The 25,610-nt window shown below is 41.7% G+C and overlaps 1 protein-coding gene across 1 annotated transcript in view; it reads right to left on the reverse strand.

The window, feature by feature from the left end:
- The window catches only part of CPVL (carboxypeptidase vitellogenic like), a 101,252-nt gene that overhangs the window by 53,518 nt on the left and 22,124 nt on the right, over positions 1-25,610 (reverse strand). Inside the window, 4 exon segments of the mRNA XM_065883857.1 lie at positions 14,207-14,273; positions 19,534-19,613; positions 21,025-21,083; positions 22,071-22,181. Of these exon segments, the coding sequence (XP_065739929.1) occupies positions 14,207-14,273; positions 19,534-19,613; positions 21,025-21,083; positions 22,071-22,181 (317 nt within the window).

The following is a 25,610-nucleotide window of genomic DNA, read 5'->3' on the forward strand; positions in this document are numbered from 1 at the left end:
GTAAAATCTCATACTAATTCTAAATTCTAAACGTTTAGTCCTTTTTACCCTTTCTGCCTACCACAGCAGACAGCCTAAAACCGGTCTTGAAAATACTGTGATTGCAAGTTGAAGAATGACCCAACATGTCCCTGATAAGATCCTTCTTCTTTCCTTCACATTCACAATTGCACAAGAAATTCTGAATCCACGCTCTGCAGCCGCATCAAGTGTCCCGGCACAGAAAGGGGAGCCCGCCAGGGTGCTGCGGGGTGGCTCGGGACTTCCTGAGTTCTCCTATTTACACAGCTTGCTGCTGTCAGAACTCACAACAAGGGCAGTCACTGCCCTGGCACCCTAGTTGTAAAATGGAGCACAACTTTGTTACCCCACCCTTCTCCATAAGTTTGTATGTCTCCTGTTTTGATCTGAACCAGCTGACCTACAGCGCCTAAAAGACTATTAATACCAGGCCTCGGCCTTAATAATAACAATGCTGTTAGGTAAACTATGACAGGCTGTGTTCCCAGTAACAAGATTAAAGGTCTCAAAATTCAGTCCTCACCTCATTTACTAATGTGTCAAACACACAGGCTCTATGGCAAAGGTGACAAAACCCCCCAAGGAAGATTGCTTACACATGATCTTTGTCTGCACTGGCCAAAAACCAAATGAGCAACAAACAAGACCCTCCTGCATCCTAATATTTAGTATAGTCTTACATTTTAAACAACCAAAAAAAAAATAAAGGTTGAAGAATATAACTATGTTACTTGATCCTCAAATTTAATTTTAGGAGAGCGGTGTGGCGATATTTACAAATGCCAATGGCTCTTTGTAAAAGTTTCAAGTGACCACCCTTTATACTCTTTGTTCCTGACACACAGGAACATGTGACATTTGTTACACTGTGGCCACTTCCCCAGCTGGAGCCCTGTGTGTGGATATTACCCTCTGAAGGGTTTAGAGCACATGTGGAAGCATATGCATCCACTTTCCAGGTTGCCTTTCTTCTGATTTCTTTATGGTAGGGATGCCTTGAGGGCCTACACAGCATTTCAAGAAATCAAAACAGTTAATGAAAGACACAGTTAGATAAACACCCCGAGGTGATCTCAGGTTTAAAATATGGTCAAAGTAAATTCAAAGAAACCCAGATGGCTCTTTTCTTCCTTACAAGCCCACTGTCTCGCCTCCTGATCTCTGGACGGCACCAAGGAAACACCTTTGCTAACAACAAAGAGCCAGGCCAGGCACCGCAGTGCTTCCGGGACCTTCTCAGATGGTGCTCATTGCGCCAGGGCAGCGCAGGCCACAGAACTCACTTCAAAGGCCTGAGACCACTTCTCCTCCTGGATGTATTTCACGCACTCATCACACTGCTTCTGGAAGTACTTTCTCTGCTTCTCATCCAACAAGCCAATTTGGAACAGGAATGGTGCATAGCCCTGTATGATCTGAGGAGAAAAGAAGCAAACACAGACGCTGCATGGAGAGAGAGGGATGTGAGGGAAGCCCATCTGCTTGTGAAATAACCCTTTGTAACTTCTCAATTAGCGGAGTAGGACAACACACACACATATACACCCCCCCCACACACACAAACATAGACATACAACACACACAATGCATACACAACACAAAATACACCACACAAACACACATACACAAACACACACACACCACACACACACAATTCGTGTATAACACACAAATACACCACACAAACACATATACACAAAACATACACAAACACACACCACATAACCACACAAACACTCATACAACACACATGTATACAAAATACACACAAACACACCAAGCACAGGTACACACACTTGTACATACACACACTGACACACTCACAGCCAATGTAGGCTGACATATAGTAAGTTGACACTGTAAAACATCTGATAAAAATTAGAAGATTTAAATCATTAGAAAGTCAACTGACCAACAGTATTTCCCTTGACGAAGTTAGGTCTGTAGGGTAAGAGGAGCCTCCATCTGATTAAAGGGTATTTACTCTCCTTAAGGAACAAAATGGAAAGGAAAAAAGAGCCACCTACTGACTCGGGATCAGAATACGCGTCTCCAAGAGCAATTCCCTTCAGGTTGATCTTCATGGTCATCACGGGGTTCAGCATGTGGATGTAGTGGGCGATGGCTGGCACGTATTTCCCCGCGTAAGACTGAGAAGGGTAGACGTTAAAAAGAACCATCACAAATCAATGCTACTGAAATGAGGTGTTTATGCAAATTTAAATCACAATAAAACAGTCAGTATTTCCACAAGACACATGTATTTCTTAACCTTGCATTGCAAATTTGACAATAGCACGGAGCTCTGTCCCTTCCTTCTTTTGTCATCCCAAATAGCATGGAGTGACATGCAGGTCACAGGTTAGGAGTGCAAAAAAATAATAAGTGAACGTGTCCTAAGTGAACATTCTAATTTCCTTCCAAAAGAAAGAACATGGACACCAGTGAACACAATTCTGCCACCCTTAGGGTTTTCCTTACCAGAAAGTTCCATTGCAGGCTTTATTTAAAAAAAAAAAATCCCAAGGCCAAAATTAAGATTTCAAAATCTGTACAATGATGCCAAAACTTGAAATCAACATGTATTAAAGGGAGAGGAAAAGGATAAATAATATTTATTGGCCACTAAAATGGTCACTTGAACTCACCTCTGTTTCCAACCTTTTCCAATACAAGGCTCTTCTTCAATTTCAAAATAGTTTGCTGACACAAACATGATAATACTGCTTTTAGATTATGCTGAAAAGAGCCACTATTGGTTCAGTAATATTTAAAAATAGTTCTGTGTTTCTTCCATTAAAAAGTTGCCTTCCTGACATCTCCACTTGTATGTCTAATGTTAAACTTCCTATGTTCAAAACGAAGCTCCAATCCCCAAGCCCTTCTTGCAGCCTCCGTTTCCATGAATGTAAACTCTGTTCTTCTAACTGCTCAGGCCAAAAATCCTGGTGCCACTGTTTATCTCTTTGACTCACACCTCGTGAAAAGTCCATTAGTGAATCTCATCAACTCTACCTATTCTATCAAAACACATCCGGAATCCAGTGTCTTTGCACACACCCCCTTTATCACCTTGCTCCAGGTACCGTCATCTCTCGCCTGGATTCTTGCAATAGCCTCCTCAATGGGCCTCTGTTTTTGCTCTTACCCTCATCCAGTCTAATTTCAAGACAGTGGTCTGTTAAATTAGATCATGCCATTCCTCTGCTCAAATCCTCTAATGACTTCCCATCTCTCTCAAAGCAAAAGTGAAGTGCTTTTTCTGGGGCATAAGGGCTGACATGATCTGGTCACTTCACTCACATTACCCCCTACAATCCTCTTGCTCATTCCTCTCCAGCCTCTCTCAGACCAAATCATAATTGTGATCTGTACTGTTCCTCCCCTTGCATTAGCTCTTTCTGTCCCTGGAATGTTCTTCCCCAGATATCCATATGGTTAACTCCCTCACTTCCTTCAGTGAGGCTTTCTGAGGGTTGCCCTCCATGGCCACCCTATCAAAAAATTTAACACCCCTTTTTTGATATTTTATATTCCCCTTCTCTCCTCTTTCGTCTTAATCTTTATCACTCTCCAACAAACTTTTACTTTTTACCTTGTGTATTGTTATTCCCCTACCCACACTAGAAGAGAAGATCCACAGACACAGGGATATCTGTCTGTTTTGTTTATTAGTGTATCCCCTGTACCTGATGCTGTTTGTTAGTGCTCAATAACCAGCTGCTCAATGAATGAATCTTGAATTAGCCTACATGCATTTGAAAAACAGCAATGCACATATATTCTAGATAGACTAGATGCATTATGTGGGTACCTATGGATCTGCAGAACTTTCACAATATGTCCAAGGCTCTCCAGGGCCCTGAACTTCAAAGACTGGGAATTCTGGAGAGCTCTCATTTTTTCCATGCCATAATCATATGCTGCAGTTATCATTATTCCCATTTCAACGTAAGGACATTGGGGCTCAGAGAGGTTAAGTGATAGAGTCAGAATTAAACCTGGTCTGACCTACTCCAAATCCTAAACCCCTTCCAAATTATGATGGAAGAACTTAATTGACATAACTCACACAAGATCCCTTCACTGATGCACTCCTCTTGTGCAATAATAATTATTTAGGCAAAGTATTAAATCAAAGCAGCTTATCCATTCATACTCATGACTACTTTTTAGCTTCCATGTCTGAAATTTGCTTTGTTGTATAACTTTGCTATATTCTCCTTTTAGGGACAGTACGTGAACATTTATCAAGTAAAATTTCTGTAAATTGGCCAAAAAAGCAAATTCTCTTGACTAATCATTTCACTGGTACAGATGTATTATATAATCTTCATTCAATGATGGTTTATTGGGCAACTGTTCTGTCAAAGGTATCATAACAGATACTTGAGTAGACACAAAAATGAATAAAGCACAAAACTTGTAAAGATCACAATATCTTTTAAAAATACATTATGGAAAACTTGACTCAAATGTGATAAGGCAAAGTCTACCATTTCATGGCTTATTATTTCCACAATGTGTACAATAGCCAGCACATAGTAGGTACATAAAAACATAGCTGATAAATGAATGACTAATCTGACATTATTTCTAAACATGTTTTCTCTGTTGGAAATCAGTACAAATGCTTAAAAAGTACACCTTCCAGTGATGCTAGCACTCAAGGTGTCTTGTTATAAGACCTAGCAACAAAACACCTCCCTTGACTTTTTCAGAGATAGAAGGGTATGTACTTTATAGGTAGTGATGACAAACTTAGGCTAAAACAGTCACATTTTTATGGCACCTTCCCCCTTGCGACAATCATATGTATCTGGGATTCAGGCAGGAGATTAAAAAGGAACACCCACTCAATCTGAGCATCCACCATAAACAGATTATTTCACCTACTTTAATTCGAGCCAATGTAAAGTTACCATTATCTTCCTATATTTTAAAATGATGAAAACAAAGGTCTGTGTGCTTCACATGCCCACCTGGAATTCTGTCCGGGCTTGGCTGCCTCCACGCTTCCAATTTCTCATATCAAATCACATTTCAGTCAAGAGTCCTGGATAGACTATGGATCTCTGGTCCCCCAACCTGGGACCCACACTTGGATTTATCCACTGCACACTTGCTAAGTGGACCATTTAGGAAAATGAGACAGTGAGATGGGTAGTTCTATAACCACATCCAAAACAGATTCCTCAATGTTCAGTCTACATCTACTAACCTAACAGTGATGATGTTTACCTTGGTTTTGGCTTTCTAATGACTATCACACACTTCCTTGCCCTGTGTCAGTGTGACAAATCCTTCACTGCCGTTTTCATTAATCATTCCACTGGTTGAGCGACTCAGGCTGTCACACAGTAGACAATTATAGGATTATTTTATGGAAAACAGACACCGAAACGTTACAATGAAATTTCAATTATTTTCACTCTCCTTGTTGAGACACATTTCTTTTTTCTTCAAGATGAGATTTGTTTACTCTTCCTGAACCATTTGTTTCTCGATTTAATGATTCTCTGACCACCACGAGCACTTTAAAAGACAACCAGACAATAAATCAAGTATGTTTGATTTTACCCAGTTTTCCCTTTTCCGGATATGTTTTAAATAGAATAGAATGTCAGACTCTGAGAAGTTAGGTGTGGTTGTCTGATGGATCAGAAATGGACTATATGGCCCTTAGGACTTATAATTGTGATCCTGTAATTTTATGAACTCTTTGTTTCTTTTGTTCTGAGTTCTGACCATAACAACAACTAAAGCAGTGACAACCACAACTATTAGCCCTGTGGTTTCTCTGATCTCTGGCTGGGGTTCACCAATGTGGTCAGCAGCTGGCCAATGAAGCTCCTGAAGTCTGTGAATTAACGCTAACCTTCTACCCTCAGATCAGACACTGGCCTCAAACAAGCTCTGAACAGCATCAAAGCAATTATAAAAGGAAAGAGGAAAAGTGTATCCAGAAACTGTGTGAACACATACTATTTTAGAATTCAGCAGTGACCTTCAAATGAGGAACTCAGTCAGACAAACATATTTAACTAACATGATAATTCAAACTAGATTAGCAATCAACAAGTCAGGATTTTAGTTTGCCCTTAGTAATTATTCCTTTCCAATATTTAAAGAAGCTGCAATTTCCAACACTACTCTTGTATGGCTCCTTTGCCCCACGGTGACCATATTTTGAGCTCACCTCTGACAAGAAGGGCCAGAGCCATTAGGGTATGTTTGTATGAGCTTAAAGAAGCAGTAAACCTCCAGTTTTCCTCTGACATCAGAAGGATCTCAGAATTCAGCTCTCAAACTTTTATTTCCCCCCTGAGAGAAAAAAGGTCTCAACATCAGAGTTGAATAGTGTTTTTGAATCTTGGTTTGCAATCTTTCTGTGTTCTTACATGATGTTTGGAACAGCCTAATGGAAATCACGTTAGGAGCATATTGTACTTGTAAAAATAGTCTAGAGAGAATGTAATACTTGGTTAATTATCCAGATGTGTAAAAGCAAAATGAAACTGGACTTAAAGAAACTTGTAATTGTGTATTCCATCTGAATCTCTCCCTTCTTACATGTTTCAACAACATTCATAGCCGACTTACTGTACCCCTGCCACCCGGTTACTTTTAAGGGAGTCAAAAAATCCATATCGAAAATCAGGCTTCAATCAGCTCCTCCAGAAGAAACAAAATCGTGTCAGAGAATAATATTATAATGGAAACAATGTCCTCTTACAGAAATATCACATATGTTAGCAGTTACTATTGTTTAAGCTACTCTTGGTCGTCTACATTTCTTACTGAAGTTTAGTTTAAAAAAAAAAAAGTAGATGCAGCTACATTCACTCTCTGACTTGCTTCTAAATATACCTTTTATGGTAAAACTTGCAGAACCTTTATCAGTGATAATGAGCAATGGCCTTTGAACCTGGTTACCAAGTGTCACTATTCATTGGCCCTAGCTCCTCACCTCTGCCTGGAAGTGGAAAAAGGGAGTTGTCATCCTCGACAATGGCATGTCAAGGATGGTCAGGGTCATTCTATGTCCGTTTCCCTGCTCTGCCCCCAAACCCCCAGCCACTCCAGTTAGAATGAATGTCTCTGAAGAGTTCACTTCGGGGCTGGTGAGAACTCTTCCATGTCTTCCGGGAGGAAACCAGGTGGGCTGCCCTTCTGGAGAGAGTCACATCGGTGTCATGTCCTCTAGCTGTCCCCAAACACAGACTATGGTGGAACCAGCCCCATGTACAGGGGTGGCCAGAGTGAATAGGGGGATATGCTTTGAAGAGAATTTTATACACACGTTGAAAACTACAAAACTTGGTGAAAAGCCTAAGTTTAACGGAGTCACACAGGACACGGCAGCCAAGAGGACAGGATTAAGCTAGGGTGACCCTGACTTCATCTAGCCTTGGGGTAGAATCTTACTTCACTTGGCACCATTATTGCTTCTGAGGAGAGAAGAGGTGTGGCCTTAACACGGCCAGTTCAGAAAATTAATGAATGGAGAAAACTGGAGCTTTGGTATTGTGGTAATCTCTACAGCTTCCTAGACATTGCTAGACCATGTGTCATCTAATTTCAAGACCACACTGCTGTGATTTAAAAAAAAAAAAAAGGCTTCTAACGAGAATATGACTTTATCTAAACATCTATTTCTCTTGACTATGAGCTTAAAAAGAAATGTAGAATCTACAGGAATACACATATGAGAAAAACATTTTGATGTGTATCCAACTTTTAGTCACATAAATTTATGCAGAAGTATGTACGGCCTTTCAAATATGTTCTTATTTCGTTTTGAGATGATGCTTCTTTAAAAATTAATTCCATCAGTGACAAACATACGTGAAAAGGATGTACCTCACCTCCCCCCAACTCTACCTTCAGTGCCAGTTCTGGAGAAATTCATACCCAGCTTGAAGCCAGGTGACTTGAACAGATGAATAAACCCTTTTGTTTAGAGATTACAGTTAATTTGACTTTTAAATAAAGAGTGTGAATATACTGGGCCACAGTCAACAAACTGAGTCCTTCACTTGCTCACTATAGATAGAACTCAGAAGGTTGAAGCTGCGTAATAGATATAATTTAGCATCTCTGGTCCCCAGCCTAGACATCTCGTCCAATTGGGTACTATTTGTGTCGCCATGCCACTTGGTCCAGCATAGTAGCTCACTTCAGACAAAGCTTACATTGACGTCTGATTTACTCATATTCTTTTCCACGTAACCAGAGAATCAGCAAATATGTGTTGATTTGAGTTAGATATGCTATCCAAAAGCCCAAGGCCCAATTTTGCAAACATTTCCATATGCCCCTGTTCAGTTCTCCAGGTTGCAGCGTAAACCTTGACTTTTCTAATATTAAATTCATTAAATAGTCACAAATCCGTTTTCAATTCTAAAAGAAAATATTGGCAAGTCAGAGGAACATAATTGAAAATAGACATCTGTCATGAGCTCAAGAGTTAAACCAGCTCCAATGTCATCTAGTCATATTCAGCAAGTTCCAAGCTTGGAGAAAGAATTACATTCCAAGGACTTCAAGCCTTTATATCACTTGAAACTTCCATTTACTCCATAAAACTTGATGATCAAAAGACAGAAATATCCAAGAAGCTAGAGAACTTCTTTTCTGTTTGTATAAGGTTAGTAACCCTTAGAGATTCTGTACAAAATATGTAAGGGATGTCCGACTCTCTTGTACAGACAGTGGATCTATTCTGTGGGAAAAGGCAAGTCTTGGAAACAGTGCAGTTTTGAGGAGCCAGGCTCCAGAGAGCATCTTCACGAAGCGGGTTACCATCCTTAGCCCATCCTGTGACTACAGTCTTTGGGTGATGGAGTCTGGCTGCTTAGGTTCCAATCTTGGCTGGGTGAGCTTGTAAAGCCTACATGACCTCTCTAAGCCTCAGTCATCTCAACTGTAAAATGGGGATGATAATAACAGTGCCCGCTTCATAAGGCAGCTGTGACGATTAAACAAGGTAATGCATGAAACACTGCTTAGCATCATGCCTGTCATATGATCCACTCTCAATAAACATTCTCAAATAAGATCTACAAATAAAACAAGGGGACTAGATACGTTTGAAGGCATCCTTCTAATCACCAAATTTAATGATCATAAGCCTGGACTAATAAGATAAAGGTATGACCTACATAAAACAATTATAGGCCTATAGTTAGGGCCTATATGACTTGTAGTCACATAGGGCCTATACCCCTTCACAGGTATGTCAGTGCGTGAAGTTCCCCTATTACAAGTATCTTTCTATGGTTAGGCTCTGTCCTCTATTCAAGGACAAGTATGTTGGAAGTACATTTAATTGATCAGATTCTCTCTGATGGATAGTGAGATGGTAACAAGTCAGAATGGGGGAGAGAAACAGTACAATCATGATGGGGATGGAAGAAGCATGGGAGAAATAGGACCTGAGCACAGCACAGCCAAGGAAAGAAAGGCCTTGGGTGGCAGGCAGGGCACTGGATGACCCTGGAAAATAAGGGAGTAGAAAGGAGGTTCCCAGGGCCTGGGGTACAGTACAGGGAGAGAAGAGCCATGAAAAGAGATGTTAAACAGCCAAAGAGAAATATCATTGATATTTTTATTTTATCTGGCAAATGCCTTGTGTGAAGCCACCCTATAACATCCATTCAACACTGTGCCTGGTATTGTATGAAACAAATGAAACAAACCTGGCTCTCACCTCCTGGGAGCCTGCCACCAGAACCCAGGACCATGACGATTTCAGTAAAGAAATCAGACTCTGTGAGCCCAGCAGGACTTCACTCATGCAGATGAAGATAAAGTATCCTATTAAGCTCACTAATTTTTAAATAGCTTCAAAGTTTTGCCTCAGATTCAGCCTTCGAATTAATCACGGTTGCAAAACTGCTTCTAAGGAAAGTAGGCCTCTCCTGCTGATCGGGAGATGCCCAGTTTTAACCACACGCCCTGCCAGTTTGGAAGCGCTCCCACCCATTGGCACAAATGCCTCTACACGCTAAATCTTTCCCATGAGTGGACAGAAAGCCACAGGCTCAGAGGCCAGTGGGCAGACCCCTCCCTACCGTCACCTCCCTGCCTTCCAGCGCCAGGGCTGTTGTGCTTTAAGTTTTAGCTGGGCCCACATACACTTGAGTGGATCCTACAGAGTGTCTGTACCTCAAGAAAAAGAGCAATCTCACTAATAGTTACTGGCTCGGAAAGGATAACACTTAGGAAGAAAGTTAATTATATGAATTAAATGCAGCTTGTTTCTCTTTTTGAAGTACATTTTTTTCATGCCTTGAGGAGGGTGATTTATAGACACATTTGTCTCTCTTTAGAGAAAATTAATTCCAGTTGGTGTTCTGGGCAGAAATGGAGAGAAGGGAAGGAGACAAAGCAGTTCTTCCTTCTCCGCTGCCCCAACTGCAGGTCTGCACTATGCCTTGCTGTGGCCTCGCGTGGTCCACACGGCAGGGGCGAAGGGCCTGAATCGGTCCCCACACATTTTGCTACCATCCAAAACTTCTAAGCTCCACCATCATTTTCTGACGGAGCAAACAATTTCTTTTAAAGATGATTTCAAAATAAGAGGGGAGACAATGCCATACCCCAAGAACAAGTGAGCAGAGCCTTGTAAACATCTCAGCCCCTGTTTACATGCATTAGGCCATATGCTTTGGAGCTATAACATTTTAATCCAGCTTTTCAACATGAATGGTAATAATAGTCATCATATGCTGGGTACTCACCACAGCCAGTCACTCTGCTAAATATTTGAGGAGGATTATCTAATTAAATGCTCAAAACAACCCCATGCAGTAGGTACTGTTATTACTTCCAGACTCCCTTACACCAAAGTTAGGGCGCTGAACAGCTGTTCCAGCCCCTTTGAGCACCAGGCTACCCTCAATCATAGCACACAAATGTGGAGGATATTTAGGTCTAGTACCTTTGCAATCAAAAGCAGAAAACCATTTCTGAGTTTATGCATTTGTTTTCCAAGAACAATTCTACAAATCTAACGGCATTATTTGTTCAGGAAATTAAGAGTTCACAAGATAAAAGATTTCCCTTTCTTGAAAAATCTATTACAACATTTTTTATGGTGGCGGACACGGGGAGGGTGGGTTGGTATTATGTTAAAACTGCAATTGTATACAGATGCTTTAAGAGTACATCTAGGTAACTACAGTTGAGTATCCAGTAAAGTAAAATATCCCCGGAAGTGATCTAATTTAAAAACCAACCCTTCTGATTGTAAGATGAAAAGCAGAGGCCCAGAGAGGTCACAGAACTTGTCTGGAATCATCCAGAGAGAGGCAAAGCCAGCAATGAACCTCAGGTCTCCTGATTATTAATCCAGAATTCCTTCCACTTCTCCATTCTGCCTCCTAGCCTTAAAACAGAAAGACCAGGTGGGACAAAGTAGACTAGAGAAACACAGCATTCTGCCAATAATAAACCATCAAGGCGTTATTTAGTGCTCTACCTTTTAGAAAAGGATGTGCCCCCAGATTTAATGTATCTTGTGTGGTTCTCATGAAGATGCTGCTGCCTGGCAAGTGCATCTCCATCCCAGGCTCTGCCTGCCCTCTTTCCCGTCTTCCTTCATCACTTGGAAGGCACAGGTTTCCTTAAAAGTATTCATCCTGGCAGCAGAGAATATAAAAAGAAAATTGTCCTTTGCCACACACATTCAGAAACTACATGCATGAAACCACCAGGCAGACATGAGATAGACAAGTCAAATTTTTCATTTGGAATTTGGTAGCTTTGCCGAAAGTTCAACATGATGGTTAACAACATTGTCACATTATTCGCAAGATGAGGAATTACACACTAAGCAGACCACTCTTCTGTTGGTGGTGGAGAACTGGGTGTTTTCCAGGGTTGCCACCAAAATGACAGGAGTGTCACTTCCTCCATCCCCCTGACTCCAGTTATTAGTTCTAGAATGGCCATGGGATTCAAATGGATAATGAGATTCAGGTATATGGTGGAATTATTGGGAAAGAGAAGTTGAGCTGGTAGGCTATACCTAGAGCTCTGGAGTGGGTTGGAGAGTCAAGGGCACAGGTGCAAAGAACTTATCTGAGAATGAAATCAGTGAAGTGCAAAGCCAAGTGAATAGATGGAGAGAACATGAGACAAGATCCTGATAAGGTTTGAGCAACCAGATCCAGCCACACCTGAGGCCAACAATTCAATCCCCTGTTTTACTTAAGACACTTTGAACAGGGTTTCTGTCACTTGCAAGCAAAAGAGCCTTGACTAATACACCCATATTTATCCTTCAAAATCCAATTTAATTGCTGTCTCCTCTGTTTGACTTTTCCTGAGGATCCCATATTGAGAGGTAGCTATTTGCTCACCTTATACTATTTGTCTTTACAGCTACTTCTCTAACTGTTCTCTTCATTCTGTATGGTTAGACTCAGATTTACAGTAGAGTTAATGTCTTAATCATTGACTTTCTAATACTTGTCCAAAGCCTCAGACATAGTACATACTCAATATATGTGTGTTGAACTGAATTGAATTTGATTCTCAATACTGTTTCAGGGAACACTGAACCCTTCAATGGTTTCCTATTACACTTAGAATAAAGTCTAACCACTCTGCCATGAGCAACAGGGCCCTACACAATCAGCCTGCCTCTCCCATCTAAGCTCCTTCTGCAGTGGCTCAATGCTTCTCCTTGAGTGCACCAAGCCTGTCCCTACCTCAGAGTCTTTGCATTTGCTGTTCCTTCTTCCAGGAAAGCTCTTCTCACAGATATTGCAGAGACCACTCCACTACGTCACTCAGGAATCTGCTCAATTGTCTCCTTACCGAAGAGACTTTCTCTGACAATCTTATCCAAAATAACACTTCCATCACTCTCCAGCCCTCACCCTGCTTATCTTTTTCATGACATCTTTTTCAGACATATCGCTGCCTGACCATCTGGTACATATTTATTTCTTTCATTATCACTGCTTTCACCTCTGGAATGTACGAATGCAGGGATTTTTTCTGTTTTGTTCACAACTGTATTCCTAGCACCTAAGAATTTTTGTGTTCTCAAAATATTGGCTGCTATACATTTTTAAAATAACCTTAAATTTAAAAGGATGAAAAATAGCAAACCTTAAGATTGAAACCAACATATGCAAATGAACTGTTCATTAAATTGTAACATAATCACCCTGGAAAAAAACAGAATTAATTCCCTGCTAGGGCAGGGAAAGTACAAGATAATCCTATAACTTATAACTAATTTGTGCCAAAGAGCAAGGAAATGCTCAAAGGCTAACGGGGACAAGCGGGGACAATGTGTCAAAAGGACACAGGAGCCAGCCTGAAGGGTTCCCATTGACCAAATATAGGAAAATACAAGCATCAAAAACAATAATGATAGCAATAAAATTTAACACAGCAAACAGAATTTACAATCCATGAGTCCCCAGTGATATTTTTAAAGTACATATCAGAGAAGAGGAAGAAGGAAAGATGTTCTCTACAGAAGAATGCCAGATGATATCTAAAGGAAGATAGATCAGAAAAATCACCATTTTATAACCCCCAGTGTAATAACTGATTCAGACAGGAATCACCAGTGGATGCTAAAACTACTTGGTGACATATTTGGTGTGTGTGTTGGGGGAAACAGATGTTCACATGGTCTCAGATTATTTATTAATTTCAAAGGGAAAATGGTACCTTTTCAATGGTGAGATCTGGCAGATACCATCTTGACTAAGTGACCAGTAATGGAACAAAGATGTTATATGCCTTCTGATGTGATTGAATAGAAAGCAAACAACATCTTCTATGTGGTGTTCTTGCCAAATGTTTTCAGTGAATCTAAGCATTGGAAAAGAGTCAGACAAAGTCAGAAAATGGGACATTCTACAAGGCACCTTGTCTAGACTCCAGATAATCATCATCACAAATGACAACAACACCAACAAAGACATGGTACCGAGACATGACAACCCACTGTGATATATGAATCTTTATTGGGCACTGAATTTTTAAAACTACGTTATGGAGGACATCTGGGGGATAATTGGAGAATTTTTTATATGGGCTGAATTAATATTGATGTGTGTGTGTGTATATACTGAATGAATAAACCACAAGTGTCATAATATATTTCAGTCCTGAAGATGTTGGAAGCATGCAAGAAAACATGACTTCAACTCACCTCCCCAGTGGCATAAAAGTCATTGTCTTTATAGTCAGAGAACAACTGGAAAAACTGAGTAAGTGCACTGCAAAAAGAAGAACAACAATAAAAATCACTCGGAATCATGCTACACAATTTCACCCTTGGACAACAGGCTCCACATTTGAATTAAACTATTATGCTATAAGTTCCTGTAGGCATTTTTTCAACGTCTCATGTGCGTAACACTCCATACTCTGTGGATGGTTAGAAGAATACTTGTGGGCTTACTTTGTGATACTCAAAGTTGAGACAAGTGAACATCAACACTCTGGGAAGGTTTCCAATTCCCTGGGTTACCAACTTGGATCACCCACCTGTTGAGGGGACCCTTGAGCAAAGTGCTACAGGCTTTCACCTATTACTTAGCAATTTGTGGAGTTAGTTCTGCAAACCTTATGACCCTATTAATCTCGGGTTGCGGTGAGGTAATGGGAACCTTAGTTGCTTACCAACCTCTCTCTGTGGGGAAGCTGAACATTTCTATATTCTAATGGGGCTCCCAGCATTTCAGTGTTTTAATAACCAAAGAACAGAAAAGGTGTAAAACGACTGTAGTCTAAGGGAAAACCACCAAATGGTCACAGACATTGAAGTAAATGCACAGTGGCCTCCAGGGTCAAAAGAATCACATTTAGGAAAGAATGCCAACAGCCACCTTGGTAAGCTGAAATAGATTTAAACAGCCTCCAGCAATTATTTTATAATAAGCAAGAAAAGGGTGGATTATTGAATCATTCTCTACTTGAACAAAATCTTTCAGAAAGGAAACAAAAACTTGTGAAACTCAGAAGCTTTATGAATGTTTTGACCCAGATTGCAATGCCTGAGAAACTAGGCAGGGTTTCTGTTCCAGTTTCCTGCTGAGGGACTGAAAGACGTAAACCAGCCAGTGAACATGAAAGGCAAGGAGGCCCTGCAAAACCAGGAGAAAGAGAAAGTTCAAGGGTCACCCAGAGGCAAAACTGGGTCATTACAATCACCATGATCCTGGAAATACTTAATTTTCAAAGGCTTCATAAAAACCCACCATTAAACTCTACTGTAGAGTTTCAGTTTATTTCTCTGTTTATTATTTATAGTAACTAAAATCTTTGTAGCAACTAAATCTGGGAAGCTGCATTACACAGCGTCCATGTTTGTGCTGGCAATGAGCTAGCTTTAGAGCTGATATAAAAATAGGAGTTTATTCTCCAGCCTTCCCTCTCCAAACTTCAGGCTAAAAACTGCTTGCCTTTCTCTCTGCCTGCTAGTTGGAATGGCAATAGACATTTTAATATAGTAAAGCTGAACTAAGCCTTGTGCTTTAGCTTAAAGCTTATTTCCTTAAAGAATTTGTTGGAGGATTGTCAGGGCTGCTAGATTTAGCAAATAAAAACAAAAGATGTACAATTAAATTTGAGTTTCAGATAAACAACAAATAATGTTTCAGTATAAATATGTTCCAAATATTTCACGCGCCATACATAGATTAAAACATTATTCGTTGTTCATCTGAAATTCAAATTTAACAGGGCATTCTGTATTTTATCTGACAATCTTAGCTGAAGGAGATAATCTCCTAGGTTGCTTCCAGCCTGAAAAAGCAGGATTATCTAGCTGAAGTTTCCAAGGCAAGGTCCCACTTGAGGAAGCTATCACAGAGATTTAATTTCACAGTAGGATATGAACAAAAATTTGGCTAATCATAGCAAGGCCTTAGTAGGTCTTTCTTAAATGGGAACGAAGAATAAAAAAAATAAATTTAGTAAGTGCACGTACACATATCATTTGCTCATTGAACTGTGTTTTCATCAAGGACTATACCATTATGTGGTGAAGGGTTGTTTCAAAATAATACCTAGAATCATGCTCACATAAAATTGCAAATTTTAGAAGTAGAAACGCCAAAATACATAAGGCATAATACATACACGTGTGTGCCGTGCACTCCATGCATTTACTCAGGCACAAACGCCACATGGCACACAAGGCATGCCTCTTCCAGGTGTTTCCATTTGACGACCTTGCTGGCATTGTGCCAAGGCCTTGTCAATTTGAGTCAAATTTTAGTCAAAGGCTACCTGGTGGCAGAAAGGTACATTAAAGGACAATAGGATGAAACACAGATTGCAAGGGTGAATGAGTAGGAGAAAATACTCCTCAGATAATTTTTTTTAAAGGGAAGATGGGTTCGGGGCAGAGAAGATAGACGTAAATGATAACGCATTATAGATCCAAAGACAGCCTTGGACTTTGGTCAGCTCTAGTGGAGTCAGGGTCATAGTAAATACAAGACATCCAGGAGAAATGAGGTTAAAATAATCTCAGCAGAAGCTCCGTACCAACAAAAGCCAAACAAGGTATAGCTTTTGTTGCTGACAGGCTGAAAGAAGCACAGCAACAAGAATCTCGGTGGTTTCGTTCTGTTGCATCAGATCAGGAGCCATCCTCTGCATTCATTCATTCCACTTCTAGTATGGCCAGGCCATGATCTCTGCCTGCACCCATCATGCAGTATTGTTCTAATTAAATATACGAAACCTGTTTCATAGTCACACTGTCATGAAGCTTTGTTTAGCAATACATACTATCTCCCATGCAAACCAATACGTGGAATAGAATAGCAGCATTTCTGTCTGGCCGCTAAGAAGATAACTTCAGGCACACTGGGAGAGTGGGGACTGGGGAGCTTGCTTACTACTGTATCAGCAGCACCAGGAACCATGTCGGGCACATAGTAGGCAATCAAAAAATAGTGGTACATGCCGTGGAGTGGCTGGGCCCATGAGCCACGGCTGCTGAGCCTGCGCGTCCGGAGCCTGTGCTCTGCAACGGGAGAGGCCACAACAGTGAGAGGCCCGCGTACCACACACACACACACACAAAAATAGTGGTAGAGGGAGAGTGGCACCAGCTGGTCTACTCCAGTTAGAAAATTTATTATTCTTTAGGAAATTTATATATTTTTCTAAACCAGAGCGGCATTGTGGTCCTAAACACATTCCAAATAGAAAAAAAAAAAAATTTAAACATCTTGTTAGTGAAAAAGTTTCACTTCCAAACACAAAGAAAAGCAGCCTAAATGTGAATGTCAAATGTCTTTAGGAGTCTCCTTACAGCCGTGCACTAATAATAGTGAAAAGGAATTGGATTTTCAGAAAAAAAGAAAGATGGTTTTCAAAGGGAGAAAAAGAATGTTCTACTCTTTAGACCAATAGTAGACAATTTATAGGTTTCAAAGCGACCTTCTTATTCCAAACACCCATCTGGACAGCTGGAGAGAAGACTCTAGTCACAAAGGGAAACAAATAGTGCAAACCATAAAGGAAACAGCTGAAATCAGTTTTCTGCACTACTCTTGATTAACTACTTTCCAGTTCTAAGAGCCTGAAGCAAAAAGAACTAAAGCAGCTATAAACAATGGATGCTTTGAAATAGGTTCTCTTTACATGTCTTGCAAGAGGAGATGAACCACATGTCAGCAGTAAATATCCACTCAGAGGGTCAACTGGAAGCTGTGACCATCTCTGGGGGAGGGGCAAGAGAGCCAGAAAAGGAAGGGCAAGGGTGCAAGGCTCCGGCTTAGAGGGTCTGATGAATTTCTTTAATACAGACCCTCCGCCCTCAGGGTGTTTGCTAGTTAAACAACTGAGGTTGTTTGGATTTAAGCCAAAAGAGGGTTGGAGTAGGAGGAGGGTATGGGGGAGAAGTAGGTTTCCGATCTGAAAAATGAGAGCTCACAGTCAGTGCTAAATGAGAAAGACATGGCGCTTGAGTAAACTTGTAAAAGACGGCCGGCAGGATTATGTCTGTGGCGGGAAAAAGGAGGTGCGTGAGCTGCGGGCAGGGAGGAGACCCCTGTCAGGATCTGGCTAATCTGTCCCCAGGACCCATTCATTGTATCTGGAAGCAGAAGTGTGGGTCCTATCCAGCCCGCCTAGAAACTGAATGAAAGTGTTAAAATAATGGGACATGTGGCAGATGAAAGTGTGCAAGACAGACAACAACCATATCATTTTCTGGGGCAGCAGAGAAGAGAGAAAAATCTCTGGGAGAGAGGCCGGAAGTTCTTCCTTCCTCTCCCCCACTCTCACCCCTCCCAGCCATTGGCCTTGGGGAGAAAGAAGAATAAAACGGAAAGCTTTTGTCAGAGATCAAAAAACTCTGACTCCTGATAGATTCACTTTCACTTTGGGGATTGGTTGGGTTTGCTCACCAAGTAATTAGCAGAATGAGTGTTTGGTAAAAGTGGGGGGCAGGGTAAAGGAGCTAGTTAACTCTTCCTGGCCACTAGGATTCTTTTAGTAAATTATTACAATGCGTAAAGGGGTGCCCTAGTGATCTGAAAGAATCCAGGACTTGGTCTCTAGTAATAATTTAGACTGAAAAAAAAAAATGTGACCTAATAAGAACGGTCACTTACTTTAAAAACAAGTACTAAAAAATAGCTATAATGAATGTAAGAAAAAGAAAGGAAGACATTATACGTATACTGTTTGATCAGGCTTACAACGTCACATTTTCCTTAATTTCTTTTTTAGTAAAAGAATAATTTTGTAATATGAAGGGAAAAGTAAGAGACTCGCTAAAAAGCTGAGCTTTCAGCCTGGAAAAGGCATGAAGGAGAAACACAAGAGTAAAAAACTGCATTTTGTGAAGGCCACAAAAGGAGGAATCCTGGGAAAGAAAACAAACAAACATCCAAGATGTTGTTTCCTGGCAAGAGCTAAGTTCAATATAATGTTGGAAAGCAAGCAGAAACCTCTTAGGCATCTAGGTGAAAGGTTGGAAAATCATCTTTGGTTGAACAATTCTGCTCTGTTTCCATTGTTTTTCAAAAGCTATGTTTACAAAATTAAAATTATGCCTTAAGATGTCAGTTCTTCTTGCTACTTTCTGTACTTTCATACTTATCAATGATAACGTAATAAAGTGGAAAATAGGCCGTGTGCACGCACACACACCCCTCACATAGAAGTATTCTTAAAAGATCTTCAGGAAATGGACTATGAAGACCAATCAATAATACTTCTAGGGCTTCCCTGGTGGCTCAGTGGTTGAGAGTCCGCCTGCCGATGCAGGGGACACAGGTTCATGCCCCGGTCCGGGAAGATCCCACATGCTGCGGAGCGGCTGGGCCCGTGAGCCATGGCCGCTGAGCCTGTGCTCCGCAACGGGAGAGGCCACAACAGTGAGAGGCCCGCGCACCGCAAAAAATAAAAATATAAATAATAATAATAATACTTCTACTACTGGAAGAATTTTCCTGTTGAAATAGAAAAACGTTTGGTCTGAAGAAGGCTGAAAGAGTCAAGGCCTTTTACCTGTATAAGTCTCGTGCCACATCGTCCTCATCTACTGCATATCCCTGGAGATGTTCAGTAAAACTGAAGCCTGTGCCCACCTGAAGGTGAAATAAATAAGCAGGTATAAACATAGAGAAACACATGTCCTGCTGAGAGATACCACCTGGGAAAGAAATCAATCTTATTCCAAAGGCCATGACTTTGACCTCAGATTTTTGCCATCACCCACATGCACTCAGCCGTCCTCGCAGGAGGATGCTGCATGTCACCTAGGTCCCCCTTCCCTCCTCCAAGCCCCAACAAAAGAGCAGCGCAAAGCTCTGCCCTGAAGTCAGTGACTGAGCTGTGCTGATCCTGCAGCGGGGACCCTGCCAGATGTTGCTTTAAGAACAAGAAATTCACCTTTCCTGGCTCCTGCTACAGTATCAAAAGACCTCAAGTTGTCTCCTCTCTGAAACCTGGAGGGTGCACTGCTCTGCCTGCTAAGAAGGAACTTGGGCTGGAGATAAAAGATAGTTGTGTGTGTGTGTAGTTATTTTTTCCCATTTCTTTATTTATGGGGAATATGGCCACTAAGCCCTTTCACCTTCAGCAGACAAGGGGCTTTAAAATAAAGATTAGCTTTAAACTAATATTTCCTTATACCTAGAAGTTCATGGACAACTGAGCTGTAAATCAATAGAAGAAGCTACTATTTATTTTGGGTCAATAATATACATAAGGAATGCACCCCCTCCACACACACCAGTTGTAAATACTTTTGCTTTTGTTTTTTCTCCAAACACCCAAGAGAACAGGACATTTAATTAAACTTTTATTTAAATATGGTATTATAGACTAGGAAAAAGGATGGTTGACAAAACATGGGGGAGGGCAAGAATGCTGGACTTTATTCTCCCTATTTTTCTGTTTTATCTTTGAACCATCTGGGAAATGAAAGAAGTTAGAGGAATTAGTTAGAGGACAAAGAAGAAACTCCCAATCTGCAGAAGCTGACCCTAAAGTTACTTTCCTATACTGCAGTTTATAGGATTTAATTTCATAAGAACTTCCTAAGGAGAATTCCACCTTTTGCTCCCCCTGAGATGAGGCATTCTGTTCACTGTGATAAGTGACGGGGGCCAGTTTTGACCTTTTATATCTAGAACTCAGTTTTTAAAAGATTAGGACTTCCCATACTATACAATAACCCATGCTATAGCGAAACCCATAGCATCAGGAGAAAGAAACTAATCCCTTATCCTGGATGGTATAATTCAGTGATCAGGACATTTTATAAGATTAGAAATGAGGGAAGGAGAGAAGGTAGCAAGTAAAATCCCCAAACTTGGATGTAATGATACATGTTAGAAAAGTTAAATTTCAAATGTGTTCTTTAAATAGACAATTATATTTTAAAAAGAAAAAAATTAAATCTGTATTTTTTTCTATTTCTTAAATGTACTTAATGAAAGAAAAAAGACAAGAGAGACCAACACTGCCATTTCACAGGACCCTGGGGATACTCACTGGATTATCAATGTAGAGCATGGAAAATATAGTGGTCCAAGGAAAGTCTCTGGCACGTACTAATAAAGCAGAGAAGAGGTTTTAGACTGGGTCATTAATAAAACATCCCATCTAATGCCTAGCTCTGGTTAGGAGCCCAACACGCCTGCCTGTCCTCTTCAGGTGAGCGAACCCTTGGTGTCCCTCTGACGTTGCATTATACTCTCATAGTAGGGAACAGATACCGGCGCCTTTTTCTTCTCCCCTCCTCTCCTTTACTTTTCCCAGAACCAGAGAGTTTCTACATCTAAGATGAACTTGGGAAACAAAACCCCGTGCAACTGGTTCATGCAGAAACACCCATCAACCAGGGGTGTAATAAACCCATCTGCCCAAATTGGGTGAATCATCCTTAATGTCCAGTTCTCCAGAATCTGCTTCCTCCCGTCCAATGCTGAAGAGAACCACAACTTCAACGGAATTGTGTACATGAATATACTGAGTCACAAACTGGTTCACCCTCCAAATTCTGACCCAGGGAAAGTAAACAGTCTCCCCTCCCCACCAAAAACATGAGATGGAGGTAAACCTGGGTTAGAGCTGGATGTGGTTCCTTCTCCATTCCTTCCTTCATGCCAGCCCCAGCCCTCAGTATCTTGCTTCCAAGATATCCGATCATTCATGTGACTGAACCGTACAGTGTTCGGTTCATGTGAATAACTAGGGATACAATTCCACCCATTTGTCCTACGCAAAAGGGCTTACCCAAATAGTAATAAATACCAACTGCTTTCATAAGCCCGGATTGCTTGAGTCAGGAGGAGACTGGCAGAACAAAGCTTGGAACCTTTCACCCAAATTTTAAGGGAGAAAGCAGCCCAGCCAGGACACGCACCCTGGTGGCTCCTCCTTCTTGGACAAACGTTGCCAGAAAGTTACGTTTTTATAATCTGGAACTGTAAAGCTATTACTAGTGGCTCACTGCTCACTCTAAGTTATTTCTAGAGCAGATATAAGGTTCAAATGAAAAACTCTCCATGGGAAAACAGAGTCCAAGCAGCACTTACCGGTCATGTTTCTTGTGACAACATAAGGTCCGTGTTCCACAAAGAGTCCAAACATGGATGAGCCTCCCGGCCCTCCCTGCAGCCAGAGGACGACTGGAGCATTCCACGGCTCTTTCTAGACGGACAAAGAACCCAGTGACTAAATAGAGCGCTAAGGCTGCAGAATACATCCAAGCAAATTTACCCCAACCCTCTGTCTTTCACAGCCTTGACTCATCTAAGTCTCATCAAGCCTTCCCAAACCCCAGTGACCACTCTCCACTGTCATCTCTTGTTGTTTTGATTTAGTATTTGTTTCATATGCCGGTATCTATCTTGTGCAGTTAAGTCTTTTCTCACTAATGGCCATAAAAGCCACAGATTGTAGAAGCTTAGCCTTTGTGTGCCCCTAGACACCCAGCACACCGCCTAGGGCACGGTTAGATTTTTTTAAAGCTCTTTAAACTTTCTGGGGACTCTTCCATTTGACCAACATCTTCCCAAAGAGGCACAACAAAGAATCCATCCTCCTCAGTGACAATTTTCCCCTTTCACTGAGAGCCCAAATTGCCTTTCTGATTTTATTTACAGAGAAGGTGACCACGGAGATAACAGGAACTTCATTCAACATGATGAAACTGAGAAGAACAGAGACAGGCCCTGAGCCATCTAGTCCATGCAAACAATAGCAACAAAACCCTGAACAAGGTATGGATTTATTTAGGAGATGTGGCTGATGTAAATAAGGAAAGGTCACTGGCAGGGTTGGGATGCTGGAAATGAGCCACTGGTAGTGGTCAACACCGTCACCCCTGATGACAGAGTGGTCTTTACTTCTTTCACGCAGCACCTCGCAGGGGTCGGCACCACGCTAGGAGGAGGTCCTAGCAGAGCAGTGAGTGAAAAAGACAATTCCTTGCCCTCTTCAAGCTGACATTTCATTGGAAATACTGACAGTAAATAAATGAATAAATACGAGGATTAAAGAGTGTGGAGAGGAAATAAGGGTGATGTTAAAAGAGCGAGTGAGGGCAAAGAAAGAGGCATTTCCTTTGGACACAGTGATCAGGGAAGTTCTCAGTGAGATCCTGAGAGTGAAATTGAGACGTGGAAGCTGAGAAGGATCCAGCCACAAGGAGAGCCAGGGAACGATGCTGTAGATGGAAGAAATCCTCAAGACAGAGAAGAACTGGGTGGGAGAGCAGTGAGCATGGAGGTTGCCTGGCCCTACATGAAGCCTTGGGAGCAATCTGAAAGAAGCTCCACTTGGTCTCCACAAGGCTCAAAGCAGAACCTGATAGTCCTCATTTGATGTCATGGCTCATCTGATGTGCAGTCAGTCAGGTCTGGCAAGAAAGGATCCTACTGCTTCAGCCCAGAATGAAATCCTGCAACCTCTTACTTAGCCCAGTCACACAGAGACAAATCAGTGTTGCATTAGAAGATCAAAGTGGATTGGCTCATCCACCTGGATGATGTGAGAAGGCTGTGGGCAGAAGGCAAGATGAACTCAAGGGGAGGGGATCTGGGACCCACAGCCAAGAACCTGGAAGAAGAGCTGATCTTACAGGGTTCTAACCATGAAAACAGCAGGGACAGAGGGATTTCTCTTATCTAGTCACCAAATATCTACAGAGTCCTTTGGCAGCTTTGGGGAGGGGCCAAGGGAGCGGGCTGAAAGAGTGGCAGCGGTCAGAACAGCTGTGAGCTGGAGAAAAGTCTGCCTAGGAGGGGCCACCTGGGATCCACTCTCCAGTGTTAAGGAATTAAATGAGATAATATAATATTTGCAAAGCCCTTGGAGCAAAACCTAATGCATGATAAAAAGCACATTAAGCACGAATGATTATTAAAACTAAGGAAGCAGGTAGAAAAAGTTGGAGCCCAGAGTGAGACTGGGAACTCAGACCAGGGCTGTCGCTCCAAGAGTCAGCACAGTGTAATGGATAAGTCTTGTGAGCTCTTGTCCCAAACTGGGTTCCAATCTGGGCCACTAGCTGTGTGACTTTAGGCAAGTTGCCTAAGTCCTGTGGACCTCAGTTTCCCCAGCTGTAAAATGGGGATCAATGATAGTACCTATGCCATGTGGTGGCTGGGAGGACTAAATAAATTAATTTTCATAAAACCCAGTGAGTGGCATATAGTGCCTGCTCTACAGATGTTAGCTGTTGCTACTGGGTTGGCCAAAAGAGTTAGTTCGGGTTTTTCTGTACCATCTTACGGAAAAACCCGAGGAACTTTTTGGCCAACTAACTATAATAGAAAAATACTAGGAATTTATAGACAGTTTTCATGTAAAACATCTATAAATGAGAGAATAGGAAAAGTGGGTCGTTTGCTGTTTATTCTCGCTCCTTTGGACATCTTCCCTGGTCAGTTTTTCGCTAGTTGGTTCTCTTGCCTCAAGTGTTGTAAATGTCTATAAAGAATTCAAGAGAACCAGGAACTTATAAGTTGAAGCAGAAAAAATTAACATCAAAGCTGGACTTTTAAAGCCACTGTAGGGAAGCAGAGTGACCCTGGAACTGGTAGCCAGACAGGTGCTGGTTCTACTTGGCCACGTAATAGCTGCGTAATCCTGGGCCTCAGATTCTTCCAGCCCTCTGCTGCCTCATCCATCAAAGGGCAATAAACGCTCACCTCACAGGCTTGCCCAAGGACCCTAATGAGAAAATGTATCATGAAATGATATTGTCAACTCTACCGTGCTGAATAAATGTAACTACCTCTGCCCTAGACTGCCTGGCCCCAACTGTGTGTTTTGTTTGAACAAATGATTTTTATCTCCCCTCCAATCCGCTATCTTGCTCTTCAATATCACTCCCCAGGACCACCTTCCACTTGTATTCACTCAGCAGCAGGAGAGTATTAGAGGTGGAGAGAGGATGGAATCTAGATGGAAGTAGTTCCAGCCTCCCGGGCGTGTGAGATACAGCGAGTCCATCCATTCCAGCGGACCTCCAGCCCCCCACTTCCTTCCTATCGTGCACATGAGCTTCTAGAAGCCCTGGAGAGCTACCCATAAGCCAGTGGTTCTCAACCTTGGCCACCCATTAAAATAACTTGGAGAGTTTTTTTTTTTTAAAAAAACTACTGCTTAGGCCCAAATCCCAGTGATTCCAATTCAACTGGTCTGGGGTGAGGCAGGCATCAGTCTGTTTTAAAAGCTCCCAGGTGGTTAAATGTACAGGCAGGGCTGAAAATCTGTGAGGGTGATAGAGAGTTTGCCCTCTTGGGTGCCCGGGGCCCTCTGATCTCCACCCTATCCTCCCCTGCTTTTCATGTCCCTTCCTGTGACCTGGCACAATGATGGGACCTCCGGGCTCTCAGAAAAATAGGCTGACCCTGAGAGGCCACACTACAAAGTCAAGTCTAACACCTCAGTGCCAAACATCTTTATTATGCGACTTTGAAGCACAGGACACTGAATTCTTGGAATGCTTAAATAATAGGAGATCTGCACACACACCTCCAACCTCAGCTGACCCTGCTCCTCAAATTTACTTTCCTGAAGGAGGTGAATGAGCTCAACAACCTCTGAAGAAGCTCATTTTTTACAAG

This window comes from Phocoena phocoena, chromosome 9 (assembly GCF_963924675.1).
Source record: "Phocoena phocoena chromosome 9, mPhoPho1.1, whole genome shotgun sequence".
In the NCBI taxonomy this organism is placed as follows: Eukaryota; Metazoa; Chordata; class Mammalia; order Artiodactyla; family Phocoenidae; genus Phocoena; species Phocoena phocoena.